At 41.6% G+C, this 23,471-nt stretch overlaps 2 protein-coding genes across 3 annotated transcripts; one reads left to right on the forward strand and one right to left on the reverse strand.

The window, feature by feature from the left end:
• Window positions 1–1,037: 1,037 nt before the first annotated feature.
• LSM3 (LSM3 homolog, U6 small nuclear RNA and mRNA degradation associated) lies at window positions 1,038–14,022 on the reverse strand. Of its 2 annotated transcripts, XM_081822776.1 has the most exons (5): window positions 13,865–14,022; window positions 12,343–12,453; window positions 9,610–9,705; window positions 9,315–9,338; window positions 1,038–1,440 (listed from the first exon to the last, which is right to left on the reverse strand). In XM_081822776.1, exons 1-5 carry the CDS (start codon window positions 13,883–13,885, stop codon window positions 1,360–1,362), a joined length of 333 nt encoding a protein of 110 aa, XP_081678902.1. In that variant the 5' UTR covers window positions 13,886–14,022; the 3' UTR covers window positions 1,038–1,359. The 2 variants fall into 2 exon arrangements, with proteins under 2 accessions (XP_081678902.1, XP_081678903.1); XM_081822777.1 differs by lacking the exon at window positions 9,315–9,338.
• Window positions 14,023–14,093: 71 nt separating this feature from the next.
• On the forward strand, window positions 14,094–23,439 carry XPC (XPC complex subunit, DNA damage recognition and repair factor). The gene is made up of 3 exons (XM_081822775.1): window positions 14,094–14,279; window positions 19,706–19,889; window positions 22,252–23,439. Exons 1-3 carry the CDS (start codon window positions 14,177–14,179, stop codon window positions 22,433–22,435), a joined length of 471 nt encoding a protein of 156 aa, XP_081678901.1. The 5' UTR covers window positions 14,094–14,176; the 3' UTR covers window positions 22,436–23,439.
• Window positions 23,440–23,471: the final 32 nt, after the last annotated feature.

Consider the following 23,471-nt stretch of genomic DNA (forward strand, 5'->3'; position numbering starts at 1 on the left):
CTGATGTAAACAGGTTACTTCCCGGACTACTGAAGCCTAAGGACAAAGTGTGGGGGTAAGCAGAAGCGAAGGAAGGTTCTCTCCTGTCTATTCATGTAAGATAAAACCTCTGTCAGCTTGCCCACACTTGTCTCCCCCTTTTCCATTAACTTGCAGGGACAAGTACAATAAATAATGAAAATGAAACCTTTTTACACAATGTTTACCGAAAGTGTCTTTCCTGCACATGGCTTAAAATATTGTGCATATGTTAGCATATTGTGCTGGATAATGGATTAACAAACACATTCAGCATATTTACAGGCAAGCCATTCACATATCAGATTTTCTACAGTTCAAAAGGGTACAACCTACTCAGGAGAGGATGTCAGGTTCTAAGTCCTATATAAATAAAGTTTTAGAGACTGCAACACATACATACACTTTCCTCTTTCCCTTTCAAGTATTAAGTGCTGACTGACTGAAGCTAGAAATAAAAAGAGCTTAGCTTTTTAGCTACTTTGTTTTATTGTGCCACTCAGGTATGTTGTTGTAGACCTGTCATCATTAATGGTCTGTGATCCAAGAGTGGGAAAATGTTCTTTGAGTCATAAAATGGGCGGCAATGGTAGAGATGACCAAGCTGAACCACACAGGTATATTACCACTGGAGCCTGACCTCAGAGATAAATCGAAGTAGAAGTAACAGAAATCATGCTTTGTAGCTCATGGCCACATTTACAATGGCATGATACCACCCCCACACCCACCCACCCACTCAACCTGTTCTTTGGGTGCTCTTCTCTGTGCTCTTATGACATCCTATATGTGCATTATTCTATCAGCACTAATCTCCCTGTCCTCCAATTGTTGGTTTAAAGAACTGCCTCCCCAGAAGACTCAAAGGAAGGACACATATTGGCAAAACTGTAGTTTTCAGTACTCCACTTGGTGCCTCAAACCTAGCAGATGCACAGATAAATGTGTACAAATAAAGTCAATGTAAGATGTGTGCTTGCTTTAAAGAAGTCACAAGACAGGAGACCACATTAAAAAAATATATCAAAAAAGGAAACATCAAATTTAATTTAAAGGGAAAAAATCAGAAATTGAGAAAACAACAGAACAAATCAATTCCTGAAAAAAAGAGTTCTGCATCTTGGTGATCACATTTATTGAAAGGGTTGGAAAAAAATTAAAATGCCCTTTAGCTTAAGAATTTTTTAGTTATCCGCAAATCAACTCATTTCAGGAGTGGAAGAATCCTTGGTCATTTCTTAATATCAAAATTTACGTAGGTTTCTCTTCTGAATGTCTTCTACATTTAAAGAGGCAATCATACAAAAGCTCCTATATTCCATACATGATAAATTCTTTGTTTCAGCCAACTCTTAATGGAGGGGCAACTAGTACAACACCATCTCCCCGGACAAAAAGCATTGGAATATTCCGTTTTGTTGACTGGAAGAGGAAAACAAAGACAGAACACATTTATACAGATACATAGTAGTAGTATATATTTTTTGAGAAAGAAACTTGAAAACAAAATAAAAAATAACATAGATTCATCATAACACATACTGATTTAAAAACCTGACCACTTACTTACCTTTGTAGCACAAAGAACCACTGTATTAACTGTTTACTTGTTTGTCCTTGATGTCAACAACTGGGGCAAAGACTGGAGCTATCTACCAAAATCCATTCTTCTCCTCTTCCTGGCACATAGCTAGACTACATCACTAATGTTCCTCTGCAAACAGGTGCAGCCGTGGGACTGGGTTTTAACCAATGGGAAGTAAACAAATATAAGTGACTGACCCATTAACATTCTATGAATGCCCCTCTGTGGTCTTCCCCACGTAACTAGATGGGACTCAGATAATGAACTCTGGAAATGGCAGAACCATAAGACAGAGAAAGCCTGGGTCCTTGACTGAGTACCTGGAAGAAAGCTATCGTGCTGAACTCAAACTCCACTCAGGACTGTTATGTGGGTGAGAAATAAAATTCTGCTGTGCTGAGCCATTAGCTGTTGCTTCCGTGTGCCCTGCACTCAATATGTAGAATGAAGACCTTGGGGCAGTAGCCTACAGGTCGAGCCTTGGGCAGTAAGGAAACAGATACGGAATATCTGAAATCCTCCTATGCCTTAGAAAACGTAGGGTACAACTGTTACCTGCAATGACTTGGAAACTAGTCTAAGGGCCTCCCAAACCTATAGGTTCTAGGGGAAGAGGTTGGAAAAAGCCAAATGTTAGTTGCTGATGCACTCAGCAAGGCAGTATAAGAGATGAACCCAGGCAAGAATGAGCTGGTTTTCAAGAAAAGATTACAAGAAACAGGATTCACAGGGTTCAAAAAGCCAACTGTTTTTAGATCCCAAACTGTAGACAATAAACAGGAACAAAAGCTTTGAGGACTAAGCCCAGTTAAACCTTCTCAGTTAAACAAACTCAGCCCTGAGGCAAGGATCAGATTAAGGGTGCTGCTTTCCCACCCAAATTTACTTTAGCAAATGGCCGAAGGGTCAACATTAATTAGACGGAGAGGGAGAGGAACAGAGGGAAGAAACCAAAGAAATAAAGGCATGGACAGGCCATGTATAGGCAAGAACTCTGACTGAGGTTACTGGCCCATAGAATTTATTGGAAGTGAACAGATCAGACACAGATGAAGTCCTAAGGTTTTAAAGAAACTGCATTCAAAGAAACTATTTCAGTCTTCCACCATAAGCAAGAACTTGGTTGTGAAAACTCTGCAGCCCCCATTTAGGGTGGCCAGATTTAGCAAATAAAAATATAGATTGCTCAATTAAATTTGAATTCTAGATAACCAGAAAAGAATTTCTTGGTGTAAGTATGTCCCAAATATCACATAGGACACACTTAACCTAAAAGACATTACTTCTACTACCAGGACAGGAACATTTCACACATCCCCAGGGGATTCTGCTGTTTCCATTCCAAAGAGAAGTTTTTTTTGGCAGTTTTCCTGTCCCTGCTCTGCAACAGAGGATGTGGGAAGGGCAATGGTAATTAATTCATCCTTTTTAAGTTCTAGGAATCTGTACCACAAGTGACCACATGTAGATCTGACAGAGTGAACTCCCTCTCTGCCAGGCAGAAAATATTAGTAATAGCTGTTGTAGAGAGCCAGATGGAGTCACTCATGTCATGCAGGGGCCTGTGTCAAGCAATGACACGAGCAGCTAAGTGGACTGCAGCTACCAGATTATTGCTGAGACCAGCACCAGCTGATGACACCTCAGGACTGACAGCAAGCAGAAGTGGAGGAGGTCTGCAGGGGCCCGAGACTGATTAAATCCCTTTAGAACGAGGGGATTTTTGCAGCAAACTGTCAGACTCCTCAGATATGGACCCCTCCGTCTGACCACTTCAAAAAGGTAGCTGCGGCTGAAGGCTCTCTGCCTGACTGATCTCCACACAGAACTGAGATCCTTCACTGAACATCAGAAGCAGCAAGTGCCGAGAGCTGACCCGGACGAGACCGAGGCCTTATCTCCCCTGCGTGTCCACAGACTGACCTGGCGTTCGATTCGTTCACTTCCTGCCCTCTGTGTTATCTTGTTTGTCGTGTGGCTTGTCTTATGTTCTGTTTTGTGTGTCATGTAAGAAGCCAAGTTAATCACGGGGTGAAATGTCATTGAGTTTGGAATCCTGAACCTGCTTTATAATGATGTTAATCTTGCTTTGTGACTGAATAATCTGACATTGTGGAGAGACACAACTTGTGTGTCTTCAGTGTGCGCCTTTATAGTGTGCTCATGATGGCTATGTTTTCATAACTTTTTTTAAAATGTAAAAACTATGTTTTATGAGCTTCTTGGGTACTGGAACTAACATAAAATAACCCCTCACACTAAAATTCAAGTAATACTTGTAAGTTTAGTATACGAAACTCAAGTACACTTACTTGTCACTGTCACCGAAAAAGTGATCTGACTCTTCCCTATAACACACTCTCAGGGCAGTGGCTCTCAAATTATAATGTGAATAAAGAATCACCTCTTTAATAGCTCCTAAGATGGTTTCCTAGGCTCCAGGCCCAGAGTCTCATTTAGTAGGTCACGTTGTGGCCCATGAGTTTGTATTTCAAACACGGTCAAGGGTGATGCCAATGCTCCCTGCTTTAAGGAACATACTCTGAGAATCGCTCTCCAAGAAACAAGTGTCATATGACTGCTGTCAATTATGAAGCAGTACTTCCTTCTGGTTTCCTTCGAGCTGCAAAAGATGCATCTCGTTTGAGGACAGCAAGTTTAGGGAAAGAGTCTGTGCTCATCAAAATAATTGATATATTTTACTCAAATTCCTTACTTGGTGGTCATATTTCTGAACTAAAAAGTTCCTTCTCTTCCTATGGAATCCACTTCATCTGCAATGATTCTCCATTAAGAAGAAATGATAGTTTTCTAGAGATTCAGTGAACAGAAACGAACATGGCAGCATTTTCCAAGGCAAAGTAGCTTCAACAATTGCCCTTAATGATCCCCATGCTTCCTGGTGTTCACACCCTTGTGAAGTCCCCTCACTTTGAGTGTGGGTGAAACTTATGCCTTGCTTCTAACCAAAAGAATGCTGCAAAGGTAATGGGATATCACCATCATGATTAGGTTACATAAGAAAGTGACTTCCATCTTGCTAGCCAACTCTCTTGCTAGGTTTGATGAAGCAAGCTGCCAAGTAGTGGAGACCCACGTGGCAGGAACTGAGGCTTTCTGTTCAACAACCCTCAAGAAAATGAATCCTGCCAACAACCATGTAAGTGAGATCGGAAGCAGATTCTTCCACGGCTGAGCTTCAGATGAGACTCCAGCCCTTGTGTAGCCTCATCAAAGACTCTGAAGCAGAAGACCTAGCTAAGCTGTGTCTGGATACCTGACCTACAGAAATGGTGAGGTAATAAATGTATGTGCTTTTAAGCTTTTAAGTTTTGGGGTAATTTGTTACGTAGCCATATGTATTCTTAAGAAAAAAGTACTGTGGGGGCGCCTGAGTGGCTCAGTTGGTTAGGCATCTGCCTTCGGCTCAGGTCATGATCCCGGGGTCCTGGGATCGAGTCCCACATCGGGCTCCCTGCTCTGCGGGAAGCCTGCTTCTCCCTCTCCCACTCCCCCTGCTTGTGTTCCCTCTCTCACTGTGTCTCTATCAAAAAAATAAATAAAATCTTTAAAAAAAAAAAAAAAAGAAAAAAGTACCGTGGTTATATAAATTTGGGAAATACTGCATACTATACACTTTTTTGGAGATAGTAATGTCAATTTGCTTTAACCTAGGCCTATTTTACTGAGCTGTTAGAATTATACATGATGTATAAAATGGATAGCATAGCACTTGACATCAGCAGGCACAAAGGTTAGTTCTCGAACCCCTCCCATTTCCACTTGTTTACTATTAGAGTAAGTTTATGTTATGATAGAATACTTTTCCGTATCTAGTGTTATCTCTCTGAACCTATTTTGCCTAATTGCTCACATTCAAGGCACCCACAATTTTTCTGTATAGTGGGCACTTTCTAAACTAGATTTTAAAGCCCACAACAGCAGGGACCGAGCATGGTCTGCCAGATCCTAGAGATTTAGACTAGGCAGTCTACCCATGTTAGCTCAGCTACTGCTGAGATCTCCAGAAGAACTAGTGCTATCCTGCTACCTTCAAGATTTCACTGTCCATCAATTCCACCATCAACTACTTTGAGCCCAAGGCCCTAATACATAGAACTGAACCCACCAGGCTTTGATCCAGTTAGGCTGGTGCTGGAAATCCTTACCATATCTCTTCCTAGCTGAACTTGGGTTTCCTGGGCTAGAAAGGGGGAAATAACACTGCTGGCCTCACTGTTATTGGATTAAGTATAATAAAACCTGTAAATCTTTGGCCCACAGCAGTTATTCAACATGTATTAGTTTCCTTTCCCCCCTTTCTCTATTCTCTTCCTGGGTATTTTCTCTCTTTTATCTCTTTTTTTGTTCTTCGACTTATTATTTTTTGACTTTACTGTGGTGTGAAAGCAAAAAGCATTCACAAGTAACTGTACTTCAAAATTTGAATTTTGTTCTTTTCCTGGGCTTAGTAATACGCAGTACGACACTCTCCCGTGATGCTGGGGAGTGGCAGCAGCCGCAGCTCCCAGTCAGCAATGTGATCAAGAGGTTCAACAACCAATACACTTAAAACCATTCTGTTTTTTACTTTCAGTACCTTATTCAATAAACTACATGGATTATGCAACACTTTATTATAAAATAGGCTTTGTGGTAGATGATTTTGGGCAACTGTATGCTAATGTAAGTGTTCTGAGACGTTTAAGGTAGGCTAGGCTAAGCTATGACGTTTGGTAGGTGTATTAAATGTATTTTCAACTTATAGTGGGTTTCTAAGGCTGTAACCCTACTGTAAGTAAAGGAAAATCTATACTTTGTTATCTCTACTTCCTCCCCTCCCCCATATTCCTCTAACAACCTGCACATATACTCATCACCCATAGCTAACATAGCACTATGGGGAACAGAATGAATAATGTCCTGGGCTCTGCTATCAAATAGCTCACATGATGAAAAGGGATATAGAAATGAAGAGTCAGTAAGATCAATGTCAGCTGACAGTGCCAAAGGCTGGAAGATCCAATCAAAGGAGGAAATGACCAAAGGAAGAAAGAAGGTCCAGATGGTCAGAGAAAGTGTCACTGAGGAGTTAGGACTGAGGCAGTTCTTGAAACAGGCTTTGCAGGAAAAGAGACAAGGGCAACATTCCAGTTAGGGGATACATTATGGGAAAAGACAGAAGGACTACAGAGGGCACACTCTGAAGACAGTGAGTGGACCAACGTGGCCAGAGGAGTCATCAGAGAGGAGACTAGAAAGTTTCAATCACACTGTGGAGGGTCTTAACCTAGCCTGAACTTGTGCTTTGCTCTACAAGCCATAGAAAGCTTTAAATGTCTCTAAGCATGACTGTAACAAATGAAAGCATTATTTGAGGACAATTACTTTGGCAGTCAGTTGTGCATGGGCTGAAATGGAGGTGGACATAAAGGGAAGTGCCTGAGCTAGAGTCATGGCAATAGGAAAGAAAATGACACTTTGAATCAGCATGAAGGAAGAATCAACTGAATTACTTATTGATCACTGTGACTGAAAAAGAGAAGTTCAAGAAAATTCTGCAATTTATGGTTTAAATAACAGAAAATCATGAACAGAAATAGGAAATAGAGAATGACTTTTTTTTTTTTTTAAGATTATTTATTTATTTGACAGAGAGAGAGACAGGGAGAGAGGGAACACAAGCAGGGGGAGTGGGAGAGGGAGAAGAGGCTTCCCACAGAGCAGGGAACCTGATGCAGGGCTCGATCCCAGGACCCTGGGATCATGACCTGAGCCAAAGGCAGACGCTTAACGACTAAGCCACCCAGGCACCCTGAGAATGACCTTGTTTTGAAGGTGAAGAACACCAGCAATTTAGCTTTAGATGCACTGAGTTCAAGATAACATCCAAAGTAAAAATATTTTCAATTAGAATACTGGATATGAAAGAGTGAAGCTCAGAAAAGGAAAGAAACTGGAGACACAGATTTATCCACAATCATAATGGCCACCAATCACCACATGCCAAAGCTTTACACACACCGAATTTAGTGCATCTTGTTATAATCCTGGGAGGCAGGCACAGTTGTCATTTTACAGAAGCCCCCAAGGCTTAGGAAGTTTCTATAACTCGCCCAAGGTCATGAAACTAATCACCAGCAGCAAAAATTTGAGCCTAGATCTGTGAAGAGCTCAAGCTTTGGTGCTGTACTGATTACTGGTATGGACTCATGGCTTATCACATATGATAGTGACTAAATGACATGTCTGAGGGAAAAAAAAATGTAGATCAAAATTTTAAAGCCCATGTTCACAGGGAAAAAGAAAGAAAATTTGCAAAGGAGTCAGCAGTGGTTGAAGACAGAAGGAAAGCCAGGATAAAGCAGAACTACAAAAACCAACAAAGGCTAACAGTTGAACACTTACTATGTGCCTGTGGCTAATCTAAAGGCTTTTCATGTAACCTCTCAATGAATCCTCAATAGCTGTAATAAAGTGGGTCCTATTACTGACCCCATTTTATAGACAAGGGCACTTTTCACAGACAGGTTGGGTAGTGTGATACAATTAAATAGCTGGTACGCAAGGGAGTCAAGACTTAAATCCAGTCCTACCATCTGAGTCTACATTTTAAACCACTATGCTCTAGGAGAGTCAGAGACTGGCTTCCCAATACTTAGAAGACTTAACTGTGATGTTCTCTTTTTATATTTAACAATGAAATATGCCAAGATTCAGAAGATTTGCATAACTCCACAAACTAATATTTTCCAAATGACCAGTGCCTGATGTTACAGAATCCTGCATTGTAAAAGATCCACTGAAAGGACAAAGGTAGACCGATGAATTTGCATATAGTAAGAGTATGAAAAGTTCACCGATAATGGTCTCAGATGCCACACTGCAACTAACCTTTTTTTTTTTTAAAGATTTGTTGGCACCTGGGTGGCTCAGTCGTTATGCATCTGCCTTCGGCTCAGGTCATGATCTCAGGGTCCTGGGATCGAGCCCTGTATTGGGCTCCCTGCTCCGCAGGAAGTCTGCTTCTCTCTCTCCCACTCCCCCTGCTTGTGTTCCTGCTCTCGCTCTCTGTGTCAAATAAATAAATAAAATCTTAAAAAAAAAAAAGGTTTTATTTGTTTATTTGTCAGAAATAGAGAGCATAAGCAGGGGGCGTTGCAGGCAGAGGGAGAAGCAGGATCCCCACTGAGCAAGGAGCCCGATGCGGGACTCGATCCCAGGACCCTGGGATCATGACCTGAGCCAAAGGCTTAACCAACTGAGCCACCCAGGCGTCCCACAACTAACCTTTAAGAAACTACCACTTGTTGAGTTTTAACGTAGCATCAAAGGCAAATATCCACAAAAAATACTCCTCCTTTTTCTAACTACCTCTCTGTGAGGCTGTATTTTCTTCAACTATAACATATCATGACAGATTAAATGCAGAGAAAGATGTGAGAATCTAGATGTTATCAATTAAGCCAGGCATTAAAGAAATTTGCAAAAAGGTAAAACAAAGATGCTTCTCACCATTTTGTTTTAGTAGTTATTGTTAATAAGAATGTTACTTACATTAACATGTAATAGGCTTACTATTACTTTTAAGGAGTATTTTTAGAATTTCTCAGTTTTAGTTTTTATTATTGACAGCTCAGATCCACATCAAACATAAGAACACTGTCCAGCATTACTCATATATTAGCACACATAGGCATCTTACACTCACATGTATCCATGAATACTGGCAACCCTATGAAGTAAGTGGTAGTATGCCTGCTTAAGAATGAGGAAATTAAATCTGCCAAGTTAATTCCCTGGCCCAAGGTACCCCAGATAGGACATGGCCACACCAGGAATGGAAACCAGGTCTGTCTGTCAAAAGCTTTTGCTTTTGATTGCTATACTTTACTGAGTCCAATTAGGTATCAAATCATGACAGGCTTCCTGTAAGTAGTGAGAAGCTGTTGGATACTAAGAACAATTGACATTTTAAAAGTGAGGAACAGAACTGCATGACTTACTTTATATATCTCTTCGTATGTTTCCTCATCAATTTCTATAGTAGTCACAGTTTCTTCCACATCTCCCAATATCATATTTAAATGCTGATCGTAAGCCTAAAGTGGAAAGGTGAGGGACCAAAAAATTTAACAATCAAATTAAGAAACAATGAACAGGTCTTCTGCACAATACTTATACCACAAACTTTTATACGGAAGTAAAATATAATTCTGCTAGTAATACACTGTTTCTTCATAAATTATTTCCAGTGATAATTTAATTGACCTGATAAAAATGCAAAGCTGTTTATATTGGCCCAAAATGAGTTTACTCAAAATAATTTGAAATTATTTTTTTTTTAAAGTGTCCACCCTACTGGTCATCCACAGCAGTCACAACATTTATAATATTTAATTATGAAAAAAAAGCAAATTCATCACTTCTCAGTAGACTTCTTTCAATTCCCTCTGTAACAAAATGACAAGAAAGAGGCAGTAAAGGAAATAAAATTCTTTAACTGCTAAGATGATGGTACTGTGGTCTCCCAAAAGCATAAGACACTGCCCTTCAACCCTCCCTTGTCCTACACTAAACACCACCATGTAAAGTAAGTAGTGCAACACCCTGCCCACTTAAAACCTAGCCAAAATAAACTGTGTTTGGCACTTGTGGGCTCAATCAATAAATGTTGCAATTCTGATATTCAGGGATGTCCTCAATCCAAACTCCAAAGCTCATATATTTTACTAAAAGGTGAAACTCCAGGGGCCTTGTTCAGGACCCACTTAAGCTTACTTCTAACAGTGTTAAATGGTTTACCAGCTCACATCAAAATAAAAGTAGCCCATCAGCCATGTGGGGAAGTGGTAGCAAAGCACACTAACAAGAGCAAAAATCTATACATGAGGGCCAGAAAACAAACACACAGAAGGCTGGGGGCCATTGAGTATAGAGGCAATCAAGTTTAGCAGGGAACTGAAGAAGCCTCTGAGAGCTTAGACAACATATCCTGGGGTGTCTGTCGACATGCCACTGGCCCACATGATTAAGCAATTCTATTTTTCTTGGCAAAGTTGTCACTATTCCATTTCCTGGGGTTCCTCTTCTCGTAAAGCTAGCTGCGTATAAAGACTACTGTCTCCCTAGGTCCCTACTTCCTTTCCAAATACAAGAGGTTCTTTACCTTTAGGTTTTATGGAAGGTGGAATCAGCGTACTTAAGAGTAGGGCTGCAGTCAGACTGCCTAGGTTCATATTCTGGCCCTCCCTTTACTGGCTGTGTCACCTTAAGCAGGTAACTTCACCTTCCTGAGCCTGAGCTTCTTCAAATGCAAAACAGGACTAATGAGTATCTACCCTCATAGGATTATTATAAAGGTTAAATGAGGTATTACATACAAAACACGTATTTATTTATTTATTTTTTAATTATTTGAAAGAGAGAGAGAGAGAGCGCAGGAGGAGGAGCAGAAGGAGAGGGACAAGCAGACTCTGTGCTGGGTGTGGAGCCTGAGGTGGGGCTCAATCCCACAACCCTGAGATCATGACCTGAGACAAAATCAAGAGTCAGATGCTTAACTGACTGAGCCACTCAGACACCCCCATACAAAACACTTATAATAAAAGCACTTGGCATGTAATTAATGCTCAATAATATTAGCTATTTTAAATCACTTTAAGGTAGAATGGCAGTAATAAAAACAATATACTCAAGAAAACAACAAGTTGTCAAGAAAAGGCAAAACATTCAGTGGAATAAATTATGAATTATATTCATAATTATGAATTATGAATAAATAGGACCATTTCAAAGGACCAGTCCTATAGAAATATTTGCAGACATACACAAAAAAAATATATACAAAGATACATACTACAGCATTATTTATAATAGTAAGAAATAGAAAACAATCTTAAAAACCACTATTACCATATAAAGAATTCTATACAGCCATTAAAAATAAAGGAGACTTATACATACTCATGATCAATAATTTTCAAGAAAGATTAAAGAAAAAGGTGCTCAAAAAGATGTATAGTAAGATCCATTTTTATTTAGAGGTGGTGTATACAGTGCAAATATATGCATGTGATCACATATATGTATATGTGTGGAAATATACAGAAAAGATCTGAAAGATGACAGACCCATTTTTAAGTGGTTAGCAAAAGAAAAAATGGGATTTCACCTTTTACTCTATGTACTTCTGGGCTATTTAATTTTTCTCACAAGAAAACAAAAATTTATGTACATATCAGTAACTGAAAGAACACTGAAATAAGAATGGAGAGTAAATGCTATTTACAAATAAACAGAAGGGAAAAAATGAAAATGTTCTTTAATAAACACATCATTTTTGTTGAGAAAATATGTTAAAAATACGAACAGGGGCACCTGGGTGGCTCAGTCATTAAGTGTCTGCCTTCAGCTCAGGTCATGATCCCAGGGTCCTGGGACTGAGCCCCACATCGGGCTCCCTGCTCAGCGGGAAGCCTGCTTCTCCCTCTCCCACTCCCCCTGTTTGTGTTCCTGCTCTCGCTCTCTCTGTCAAATAAATAAATAAAATCTCTTAAAAAATATGAATAAAAGGTAGTTGTCTTTCGCTTGTACAAATACGAGTGACCTACCTTTCTCTCATCTACATTCAAAATACTCCTCTACATTGGACAGTGTTTATATTTCAAAGGAGTAGGGTTAGGAAGGGATGACAAGGAAATAATCTGATTTCAAGGTAATTTAATAAATTTACTTACATGTAATCTGCCTCGAAGCTCTCTGTCATTTCTCATTTTCACATAAATTCGCTCATCCAGGCTGAGCCTGATGAGATCCAGGGGCTCTTCTACAGTGTTGGTAGTTTGTTGCTGATAAAAGAAACAGGCTTAGTAATATAGTACTAGAGAGTGCAGTGTTCAAATCATTGCTATACTGTGTGACTGTGGGCAAGTTACTTAACCCCTCTATGCCTCAGTCTCCGAACCTGTAAAATGTGAGTAATAATAGTGCCTACCTAATACTGTTGTTATGAGGCTTCAATGACATTATGAAGGCTTAGAACAGAGTCTGGATCATAGTAAGTGCTATATACATGAAGGCTGAAACATACATATACAGGAAGGAGTTATACAGCAAAATAATCATGACTGTACTTTGTTTCCTCAAAATCCAAACTGCCTGACCCAATTTCAGTTATAGGAAGTCACTCTCTGAGCCTTTAACCTTATCTCAAATATCATTTAGTGATTTGAAAAACATTAATGATTACCACACACTAATCAGAATGCTAAGGAAAGATGAAAGTTTGAAGGAAGATTATGGGTTCAGTTTGGGTCAGGTTGAGTTTAGGGTACCAACTGGCCAGCAAGATGAATATATAGAATGATGGTTGAAGGCACTAGCTTTGAAGTCAGGCAGTACGGGTTCAACTCCTGAATCTGATACTTATGAATTCACACCTGTATTATTAATTAATTTATGAGACAGCACGTGCTGTCACATACAGAGGGGCAGAGGGAGAGACAGAATCTTAAGCAGGCTCCATGCCCAGTGCAGAGCCCCATGTGCGGCTTGATCTCACCACCCTGAACCGAAATCATGAGTCAGAGGCTTAACCGACTGAGCCACCCAGGTGCCCTGTGATACTTATGAATTCAGATTAAAAATCATGCCATCTCTAATTATCAGCTTCCCTGTTTGTAAAATGAGGAAGCCCTATCTTCCCTTCATGATTCTTTTGAGTATTAGATGAGCTAATATATTAAATCAACATATTTAATGTATTTAAAATAGTACCTGGCAATCTGAGAGTACTTAGAAGTGGTTCTTGTTATTACCAATTAAAGAACTGTGACAGATCAGGGCTAAGATGACTTTGAGTCATCCAAACGCAAGGGACGGCTGAAGCCAGGAGTTGTTAAGATTATTCAAGGAGAGCTTCTTCAGTGAGTACATTAGGCTAGTGGAGGTATGTGACCGAATGTTACAAGCTCTACAGCCTTAAAAAGCTAGATGGGGGGAGGGGGGGAGCCAAACCTGACCTGAACTGGTCCCCATCCCCAGTTAAACAGGTGTTTGTTAAGAACCAGCTAACTACTAGATTAGGATAGAGAGGTCAGTCCCTGCCCTCAAGCAGTTCATTCTAGTGGGGAGAGGCATATTAACAAATACACAGTAATTCTATAACATATACACCACAGAGCCCTAGTGCTCCTTTAGCGGCGCCAGGACTGGTAGTGGAGAGGCCGCTTTGGAGCGAGCCCCTCAAAACTCACTCACCTGATCCACGTCGTCCGCCATGTTTCAAACCCTGCGCCCTTTCCCGCCTCTCGCGCGAGTACGCGAGCCCCTCACTATTATCTCAGGAAATGCGAAAATGCCATGCGCCGGAAGGAGAAAGAAATCCGCTACGCGCCGTCTTGCTTCGTACGGTTTGTATTGGTCATTTGAGGCTGGGGCGGAGCTTCATGGGCGTAGACTAGGTCTGTAAGGAAGGGCGTGGCCGTGCCTGGTCCCGCTTGGGGCGGAGTCGGCGCTCAGCTTCCCGCGGTGTTGGTGCGTCGCTCTCGAAGGGGGTCTTGCCTGGGCAATATGGTTCGGAAGCGCGCGGCCGGTAGGAAGCCGCAGGGACGCGAACCGTGCGGCCGGAAGGCCAAGGGCGAGAGCATGGCCGGGCGTGAGGAGAAGGAGGCGGGTGAGAGCGAGACCTAGCCGGGCGTAGGGGGAGCTGCTGGAAGAGGGCAGGAGGCAAGGTGTGGGGAGCGGGGAGGCCGGACTCCTGGAGGTGGGGGGCAGAGGCTGCCCCGTGCCCATCTGCCCGGAGGAGACGACGTTACGACTGCAGGGGGAGGCAGGCGGTTGTGTCGCTGGTCTGGTCCTTATCGACGTCGCTGTGCTTTAATCCTCGCGAGGAGTGATGCGCCCGGGGCGATTCCCCTGGAGCCCTACCTGCCCATTGGCTCTCCCGCGTAGCCTCTTTCCTGCTCCCTGTTGCCCACAGGATACAGTCCAGCCTCCTGCAGATGCACAGGGCTGACTAGGGAAAAAGGCATGGCAAGTTATTTTGTGGCCCCAGAAGACGGATGGATCAGAGTGCTGTAGTGTGCGGCCCCCCAGAATAATATCTTCAGTTAAATCTCACCCCAGAGTTACAGAGTCGATCCAACCTGACTTCTCCACCTGGATATCAAATAGGTTTTTAAAATATTTGTCAAGGGCAAAGCAAAACTCTTGATTTTCCCCTTTAAACCTGTCCCTTCCCCCACCTTTTCCCATTCAATAAATGATCCCTTCACCCACTTGTGAAAGTAAAGCCCTCCTTTTCCTTACACGTACCCATGTAATCCGTCTGTATCTCAAATCTCTTCACTTGTCTTTATTTCCATGGTTACAATCCCTGCCTAAAGCCATCGTCACTTTTCAGTTGAACGATGACAGATGCCTCTTTACTGATCTCCCTACTTCCCTTTATCCCCCTGCAGTGGTTTTCCCACCCAGCAGCCCAAGGGATTTAAAAAAAAAAAATCGGATCATGCCATGTTCCTACTTCAAACCTGGGGCTTCCGATTCATTGCTCCTGGCCTAAAATCCAAATTCCTTACCATGGCTTGCAAGACCTTACATGATTTGGGTGCTGCTACTTGTTGTCTCCTATGACTCTTTTCTTTGCCCTCCTTAGTGGTTTCCTTTCCATCCCTCAAACATGCCATGTTATTTCTCACCTTGAGCCTTTGCCTTTGATGTTCCTTCCTCCATGGCTCTAGGGTGGCAGATTTCTTCTGTTCTTGAGAATTCACACCGCTTTGAGTGCTTTATCTAAGGTGATCTTCCCCAGGTACTCCTTATCACAGGCCCTCACAGCCTTTGTCATATAATGTAATGATCTTGTTAATTTATTTGCTTCTTTTTTGATCGCCTATCTTACCACAATTTAACTTTATGAAAACATGTTTTATTTTTTGCTGTGTCCCATATTGTTCTCTCCTTCCCTGCATTTATTAAGTGCTCAATAAATATCTTAAATAATTGCATAATGCATGCTGTAGAAGGGATTTCTGAGGTTCCTAAAATAACCTGGATAGATAGGTAACCGGCAAGGGCTCCTATGACACTAGATTCAATAATCCTGTGATTCTTTATGTAAGTTCATCATCCGTTAGTAAATAGGCAAGTGGAAGTCATTTCTAAACTTAGAAAGTGATTTACCTCACAGTTAATGCTACGAGTTCCATTTTATTCATTTACTCATTCAGATAACATTTTTGGAGTACCTAATATGTGCTGCGCACAAGCTAGTTGACATGGGAGATAGAGATTACTTGGAGAAGCTTAGAGTGCTGTAGTATTGACATTTATAAAAAATAGTCAAGAAAGTGTGATATCTTGGAAGAAGGTAGCAGGCTTTGTGGCTTCTGAAGGAATAATCAAGTTTGACTGGAGAGATTGGGAAATGCTCTCTGAAGGAGTTATGTTAGATCTGCGACTTTGAGAATGGGTAACATTTCAGCAAATGGCTGTGAAAAGGGTTTTTATTCCAGTCAGAGGGAATGTATTCTGAATATGTGGCAATGCAAAAATTAAAAGTTGTGATCTGATGGAAATTCCACCTGCCTGGGTACCATTCCTTCCAGCTGAACACTATCTGGACGCCAAGTTGGTGCAGCTCCAACACTTCATAGTTGTTTATGTGCACTTGCATAAATTATTTTGGACAGTTTAGCCTCTCTGAAGCTCATCTCTGAACCTCATCTCTGAAACATAATACTGTCTTTCAGGGTGGTTGTGAGTTTTCAGTGAGATAGACGCTCCTGCCATGGTCCGTGTCAGGTAATCAGATGGGCTAGCTTCCATCAGTTCAGCTTAGGTGTAGGCAAGCATGCACCTAAGCTTCACTGAAACTCAGCCAGAGGAGCTACCAGTAAGTTCCCAAGGCAGCTTCCAGGAAGAGTTACAATCTCTGCTGTGGTTGGGTGGAGGAAAAATCTGGTTGTGGTTTGGGCTACAGTTGACACTGACTCGATGACCTTCAGTGTAGTTTCTAACAGCACCTCAGTGCATGCCAAAGAAAGTGACACTTGGCTGCATTCAACATTTAGGGTCAAAGAAAACAGTCTTTCACATTATTTCCTTGTTTCTATTAGGGCATCTCTAATTTCTTCATGTTTCTTCTCTGTGTTAATGCTTTCATTGATGTGAATCATTAATTCCTTCAACAAACATTTACTGAGCACCTGCTATGTCTAAGGACTATTCTAGGCACTGAAATTCTAGTAGTGAACAGGACTGGCAAGGTCCCTGCTCTCATGATGCTTACAATCCCTGGGGAGGGGTTGGTAGGGCAGACAATAAAAAGTTAAATAATTCACACGATGATGAGAGTTACGAAAAGAGTAAAAGAGGTAGTAAAACTGACGTGGTGGGGAAGAAGCAGCTAAGAGTCGGTGGTGAAGGGAGGCCTTTTTGAGGAGGTGATATATTGAACCAATTACTGAGTGTCCCAAAGGAGCTATTCAAAGGAAGTTCTCAGGAAGAGTTCTAGGCAGAGGAATCAATAAGTTTAAAGACTTAGGAGGAAATGAAATGAGTTTGGCGGGCTGGCTGGACATAGTGAGGGGCAAATAGGAAGTGAGGTGGGAAAGGTGGTCAGGACCCTTAGTTTGGAGACCCAGTTAAGGAGTTTGTATTCTAAGTGCTATGAGATGCCACTGGCAGTTTTAAGCAGGTATTCTAAAATCTCAGTAGAAGGCCAGTCACACCCAAAGTGATAATTCCTGCCTTTCTGAAATTACCACATTGAGCTCAAGGAGACTGGGTAGGTAGCTCTAGATCTTGGAGAGTCCTAGGAAATAGCCTCTGGATTCTCTGGGACCCCAAAAAATGTAAAGAATTTTTAAAAAAGTAAGTATTACAACTATCCAGAAATAATGGTATATTTCCTTCTAGTCTGTTTTTCTAAGTAGTGGAAACCTTATAGTAAAAACAATTTTGCATGCTTAACATTTTATCATAGGTCATTTTCCTTTGTCTTAAAAGATGACATTTATATTCCAATGTATGTACATAATGATATGTCATGGTTAGGCATTCATATTTTAAAAATCTGGGGGTATTATGGTAGTCCCTCTCCTTATCCGCAGGGAGGTATGTTCCAAGACCTCCCCTCCAGTGGATGCCTGAAACACGGATAGTACTGAACCCTATATATGCCGTTTTTTTCTATATGTACATGCCTATGATAAAGCTTTATTGACAAATTAGGCACAGTAAGAGATTAACAATAACTAGTGATACAATAGAACAGTTAAAACTGTGTACTGTAGTAGATGTTACGTGAATGTGTTCTGTTTTGCTCAAAATATCTTATTGTGCTGTACTCAGCCTTCGAATTCTTACGGTGATGTGAGATGATAAAATGCCTAGTGATGGGGTGAATGGGGCATTGTGACGTAGCCTTAGGTTACTATTGACCTACAGGAGATTGTCAGAAGGAGGATCATCTGCTTCCACACTGGTTGATCCCCGGTAACTGAAACCACAGCTAAGGGAGGATGACTGTATGAAAATAATACTATGGAAATTTTTTTGATTCAGTTTTTTGTTTCCATTCTTGCTCCGTTCTTGCCCCCCTTTTAACTCCTCTAACTCTCTTCAAAGCAAAAAAATTTACACAGTTGTGCTTTTTAACCAACCAAATAAGTTTGGTGAGGAAGAAATGGTTCCTTTGAAGTATCCTCCCACCTAGTTTAGTAAAAATGAAGTGTTTCACATCTTTGTTTCACATCTGTTCATAGAGGGCTAAAAAGCGTGAAAAGATCCAGAAATCCTGATTTCAAGGACATGCTACTCAAACTGTCAAGTCATAAACCTTTAAGCAGCTTCTGGCCTTGGAATAAGAAGTATCTCCAGATTCTAAAGAATTTTGAAATTGTGTTTCTGTTAAAATGTTTAAAACATTAGAATGCATAAATTCCTTTTATAAAACATTCTAAAGAAACTGAACTGAATCAGTGATTTTATCTAGTGTTAGAACAAATGCCCCTCTACTATGAGAAATTTATTAAAATTATGATTTTATTTAGATCAAAAGGGAGAGCTTTTCCCCCATGCAAGAGTATATTCTTGGGGAATATAAGTATCTATCTGTAGAGTCGGTAGGACAAACCATAAATGAAAGGAATCAATGTGATGGTAGGTTAATATTGCTGCTGCTTTTGGAACCTCAAAAAAGGCTAAAGTATTTTTGTTTTCCAAAATTAACTGAAGCAGAGTCATGCAAAGGCAAAGGAAGATGCTTTATTTCAGATTCAGAATAATTTTTATGAATATATTTGCAAAATAGAAGATATTGTTCCCTGCCATGTTATTTACTCTTTATTGAAAATTGATTTATTAATATGTTAAGAAACAGACCATACCTTTAGATACCCTAATTTAACTAAAGCCAGCAGCCTGTGCATTTTAAAATTTTCCCTTTAACAAAAACCAACAATTATTTTTAAGGAAATAAAGGTATTTTTTAAATTATTACTGTCTTTTTCCAACCCTAAGCTTGCTGAGATGGTTGGTATATGAATATACTTTAGGCTTAGATTGGAAAGGTTTCATGAAGTATGTTTGAGCAGGGGTTTGGTTTTGAAAGATAGCAGAAACATGGATTAGTAATAGTAAAGTTGGTGATAAAACTTGGACATGTTTATGAACTCAAAACGTTTCACTTAATAGTGGGTTACTCCTAAAATAACTAGTCTTGGCAGGTAATAAATAAGCAAGGTATTACTTAGCAGATTGATGTATTTTTCCTTCCTGGCTATTAGCTGCAATTTGAGATTTGGAAGCCAGATTTTATTGGATTCATGTGGCAGTCCGTGTTACCCCACGAGGGAGTGGAATAAAACCCTGATAAAGGAAGCCAGTTTTTACTGGGAGTGCAGGGTGTAAACTGGGCTGGAGGAAGGAGGAGGCTGGAGGCTGCTTGTGGAACAAACCAGGGACGGTGCCCTGGCGATGAAGATGGGGTCTGGAGGGAGGTGACAGAAGGGGGCTTTTCATCACTTGCCCGTGAAAGCACACCGCCTCCGCCTTTCCTGTGTCCCTTACCTCGTGTTCTGTGTGGTCATCTAGATGTCTTGGAAGACAAGAAACCTCTAAAGAGGAGCCTTCTCTCCAAAGTCTCACAAGGCAAGAGGAAGAGAGGCTGCAGTGATCCTGGGGGTCCAGCCAAAAAGAAAGTGGCCCAGGTGACTGTCAAATCTGAAAACCCCAAGGTCGTGAAGGATGAAGCCCTCAGCGATGGGGAGGAGTTCAGGTGAGATGGCTGAAAAGCTTCCAGCCACGTCTTGATTCTGCCCTCCGGGAACTGTGAGTCTCTTTTAGCTCATCTCTGGGATCTGTGCAAAAGATGGGATCTTTAAACTCCTCCAGCTGGAGCTCAGACCACTAGTAAGATTCTTCTTAGCAATTACAGTAGGCCCTTGACCAACCAGGTTTGAACTGCATGGGTCCACTTCTACATGGAGTTTTTTTGATAAGTACAGTAAGCACTGTAAATGTAGTTTTTCTTGCGATTATTTAAAAAATAACGTCCTTTTCTCTAGCTTACTGTATTGGAAGGATGCGGTATGTAATACATATAACATACAAAATATGTGTTAATCAACTGCAAGTTATTGGTAAGGCTTCCAGTTAACAGTAGCCTAGTAGTAGTTAGTCGTTTTGGGGAGTCGAAAGTTCTGTGCGGAGTTCTGACTGTGAGCGGTTGGTGCCCCAACCACGCATTATTCAAGGGCCAGCTGTATATAGTTTGCCTCCCAGACTTCTCAGATGACGAGAGCTGGCAGAAAGGGATTTATCTGTGGTTACATAGCTAGACGGTGGCAAAATCCAAATGAGACTTAGGCCTTCGGACTCCTGGTCCAGTGCTCTTTCTACTGTGCAACGATAACTACATACCTAAGATACTGGCCTGCCATTCCAGCTTTCTCTTGTACTGCTCTCCTCAAGTTCACTCTGCTCCCGCCCAGCTGGACTTCTTGTCATTCACTTGCCATGTGCTCAGACTTTGCTACTTCTGAATCGTGCTTGTTCTTCCTTCTACCTGGAATGCTTTCTTCCACCTTGAAGATGTGGATCAGAATCCATCCACTCGACAGTCTTCATTGGTTTCTTCCCCTTTTCCCCCTCTGATTTCTTGCACTTATTTGTGCCCAGGTCACGTACCCCTGCTTACTACCCTGCAAGCTCTCCGAGGCCTGGAACCATGCCTGGTTCGTTCTTGTAGGCCCTGTGGCATCTAGGGTGGGGCCTTTTGTTTGGCAGAAACCGAGCCAGGATTTTTGCAGTTGAATGAACATGCATAGTAATACGTTGGTGAACAATGACTGCAAGCCTAGTGAACACTTGACTGTCCACTTGCCAGGAAAGTTGTGGGGAGGGGAGGAAGAAGAAGAACAGAGAGGTAGTAGGTCCTTCAGAAACCACTCTTCCGTCTTAGTGCTGGCTTTCCCAGCAGCCTGCAGTCCTGGCCAAGGAAGGCAGCCCGGGGAAGGGCCAGCAGTAGACAGGAGCCATGAGAAAGCGTGGGAATTTTGCACTCAAGGTCATCTCTTCTTTTCCCTTAGACTTTTCCTGTGAATGCACGCCTCTGAGCTTCCTGCTTCCCGGTTGCCTCTCCCCACTAGTTGAATTCTTTCTCCAGAGAAATCCACATACACATAGACCAGGATGCTGCCGGTTAAAGCTCTGGGCCCCCCTTTCCCTCTCCACTGAGAGTTGACTGCCGTCAAATCCGTAGCGCATGGACATTCCCGCTACGTTTATTCTAAGGAGAAATTTTTGTTACTGTGGTGGTGAAAGTGGTTGCAAAGAGAATGCGTGTATTTTTAGAGCTGAAGACTGAGGCTCGCTTATTTTAAATGTCTGAGCTCAGATCTTAGATGATGTTCTCACTTGATACCACACGTCAGACCTTACAAAAGCTAAAAGTAACTGTGCTCTAAACACGTTTTATGTATGAAATTACAAAAATGGATTACATATTAGCAACCATTGCATCTTCAGCCAATATTCAGCTAGCTGCTTATCTTTGTAGTTACCTACTTAACCAGGTAGCTATCCATACTTTTGTTGTTGTTTGTGACATACCTGTGTATGGACAGATCCCCACATACCTTGAGGTTAGAATTCTACCAGCTTCCATTTCCTTACATCATAGAGGTGGGGAGAAACAGTGATCCGAGTTGGCTCATGGTATGATCGGCAAACGTGAATTCCCGCTTCTTCAGTGTGGTATCCACCTGTGCATATATAATACACATCACAGCTTTTACTTCTGGAACTTGCATTGTTGTTGTGGTTTCTTCTAACTTTTCCTGTACCACTTCCAGGCACGGCTGTGTTTTCCCTCACACAGCTCTAGGCTGTAAGTCCATTGCATACTTTCTGTTTGACAGCACATCTAGTATTAGACTGATGATCAGAGCACGTCCTGAGGAGCCCTTGAGACTCACAGTGATGGAGGGAATGAGGTTCAGAGCTCACCTGTTATCTTTAAATAATTGCAACAGGTTCACAATAAATAGAAGAAAGAGTCCTTAGGATTCCATTTAGCTTAAATGTAGCATGAGGAGGTGTGAGCCTTCTTCACCTTCCCTCCTGTGATCTTTACACAGGGACTGCGCCAGTGCCCGGAAGAAGTCACACCCCCCACAGAGAGAGGCTGCTGTGGACAAAGGCAGCTGTGAAGGAGACAATGAGGAAGAAAGCGAAGATGATTGGGAAGAGGTCGAAGGTAAAACATCATTGCTGTGTGATCCCGTTTTTCCATTTGAGTCTGCTTGGAGTCATGTCATTTAGTTGCAATTCCGTTGTTTCCTTTTAAAACTAAATAGGACCAAATAAGGTTCCAGTAGGGACTTGCTTTTGATGCAAGGAAGAATTCATGACCAGGTTACCAAAGAAGGCTGTATATTCTCTTCCTCTTGTGGCTGTCAGTGGAGTAGATTGTGAAATAGAGAGGCAGCATCATCTTGTAGGAAGTACATGGGCTTCGAGAGTAGTGAGATCTGGGTTCAGAGCCCAGCCTTGCCACTTGTATAGCTGTGTGAACAAGTAAATCCACCCGTCAGAGTGGAGTTTTTTCACTGATAACAGTAAGCATTGTATGCTCACCGTGAGCTGTTCACAGGCTAGGCTGCAGGATTGTAGTGAAGGAAGAAAGGTTTGCAAATGTAATGGGCCTAAAGCATCATATGCTCACAATAAATGGCAGCTAATGTTATCATCCCTGACTCCTTCTGTCTAGCCTAACTTTATCCCAGCTTTTGATTTTGAAAATAATTTTTGAAAACCTACAAAAAGATTGAAAATATAGTACATTGGAAATGTAATACATAGACTCTTCACTTAGATTCAGTAACTGACATTTGCCATAGTGAATGTATCTTTCTCTCTGTAAATATGTATCGTGGAACCATTTGAAAGTGAGTCGCAGACATCCTGGCACTTCACTTGTAAATACTTCATGTGTTTCCTGAGAAACGCATTCTCCTGCATGATAAAATATTTTCACACTTAAGAAAATGAAAAGCCGGGGGCGGAGCAAGATGGCGGAGGAGTGGGAGACCTGGATTTTGTCTGGTCTCAGGAATTCAGCTGGATAGGGATCAAACGATTCTGAACAGCTACAAACTCAACAGGAGATCGAAGAAAAGAATAGCAACAACTCTCTGAACAGAAAAGTGACCACTTTCTGGAAGGTAGGACGTGCGGAGAAGTGAATCCGAGGCGATATTCGGGAGGATAGATGGCAGGGGAGGGGGCCTCCGTCTGCCGCTTCTGGCAAGTGATAGAGCCGCGGAGCACAAAATCGGAACTTTTAGAAGTCGGCTCC

Source organism: Leptonychotes weddellii, chromosome 1 (genome assembly GCF_054177405.1).
Source record: "Leptonychotes weddellii isolate Sample4059 chromosome 1, ASM5417740v2, whole genome shotgun sequence".
NCBI lineage: Eukaryota > Metazoa > Chordata > Mammalia > Carnivora > Phocidae > Leptonychotes > Leptonychotes weddellii.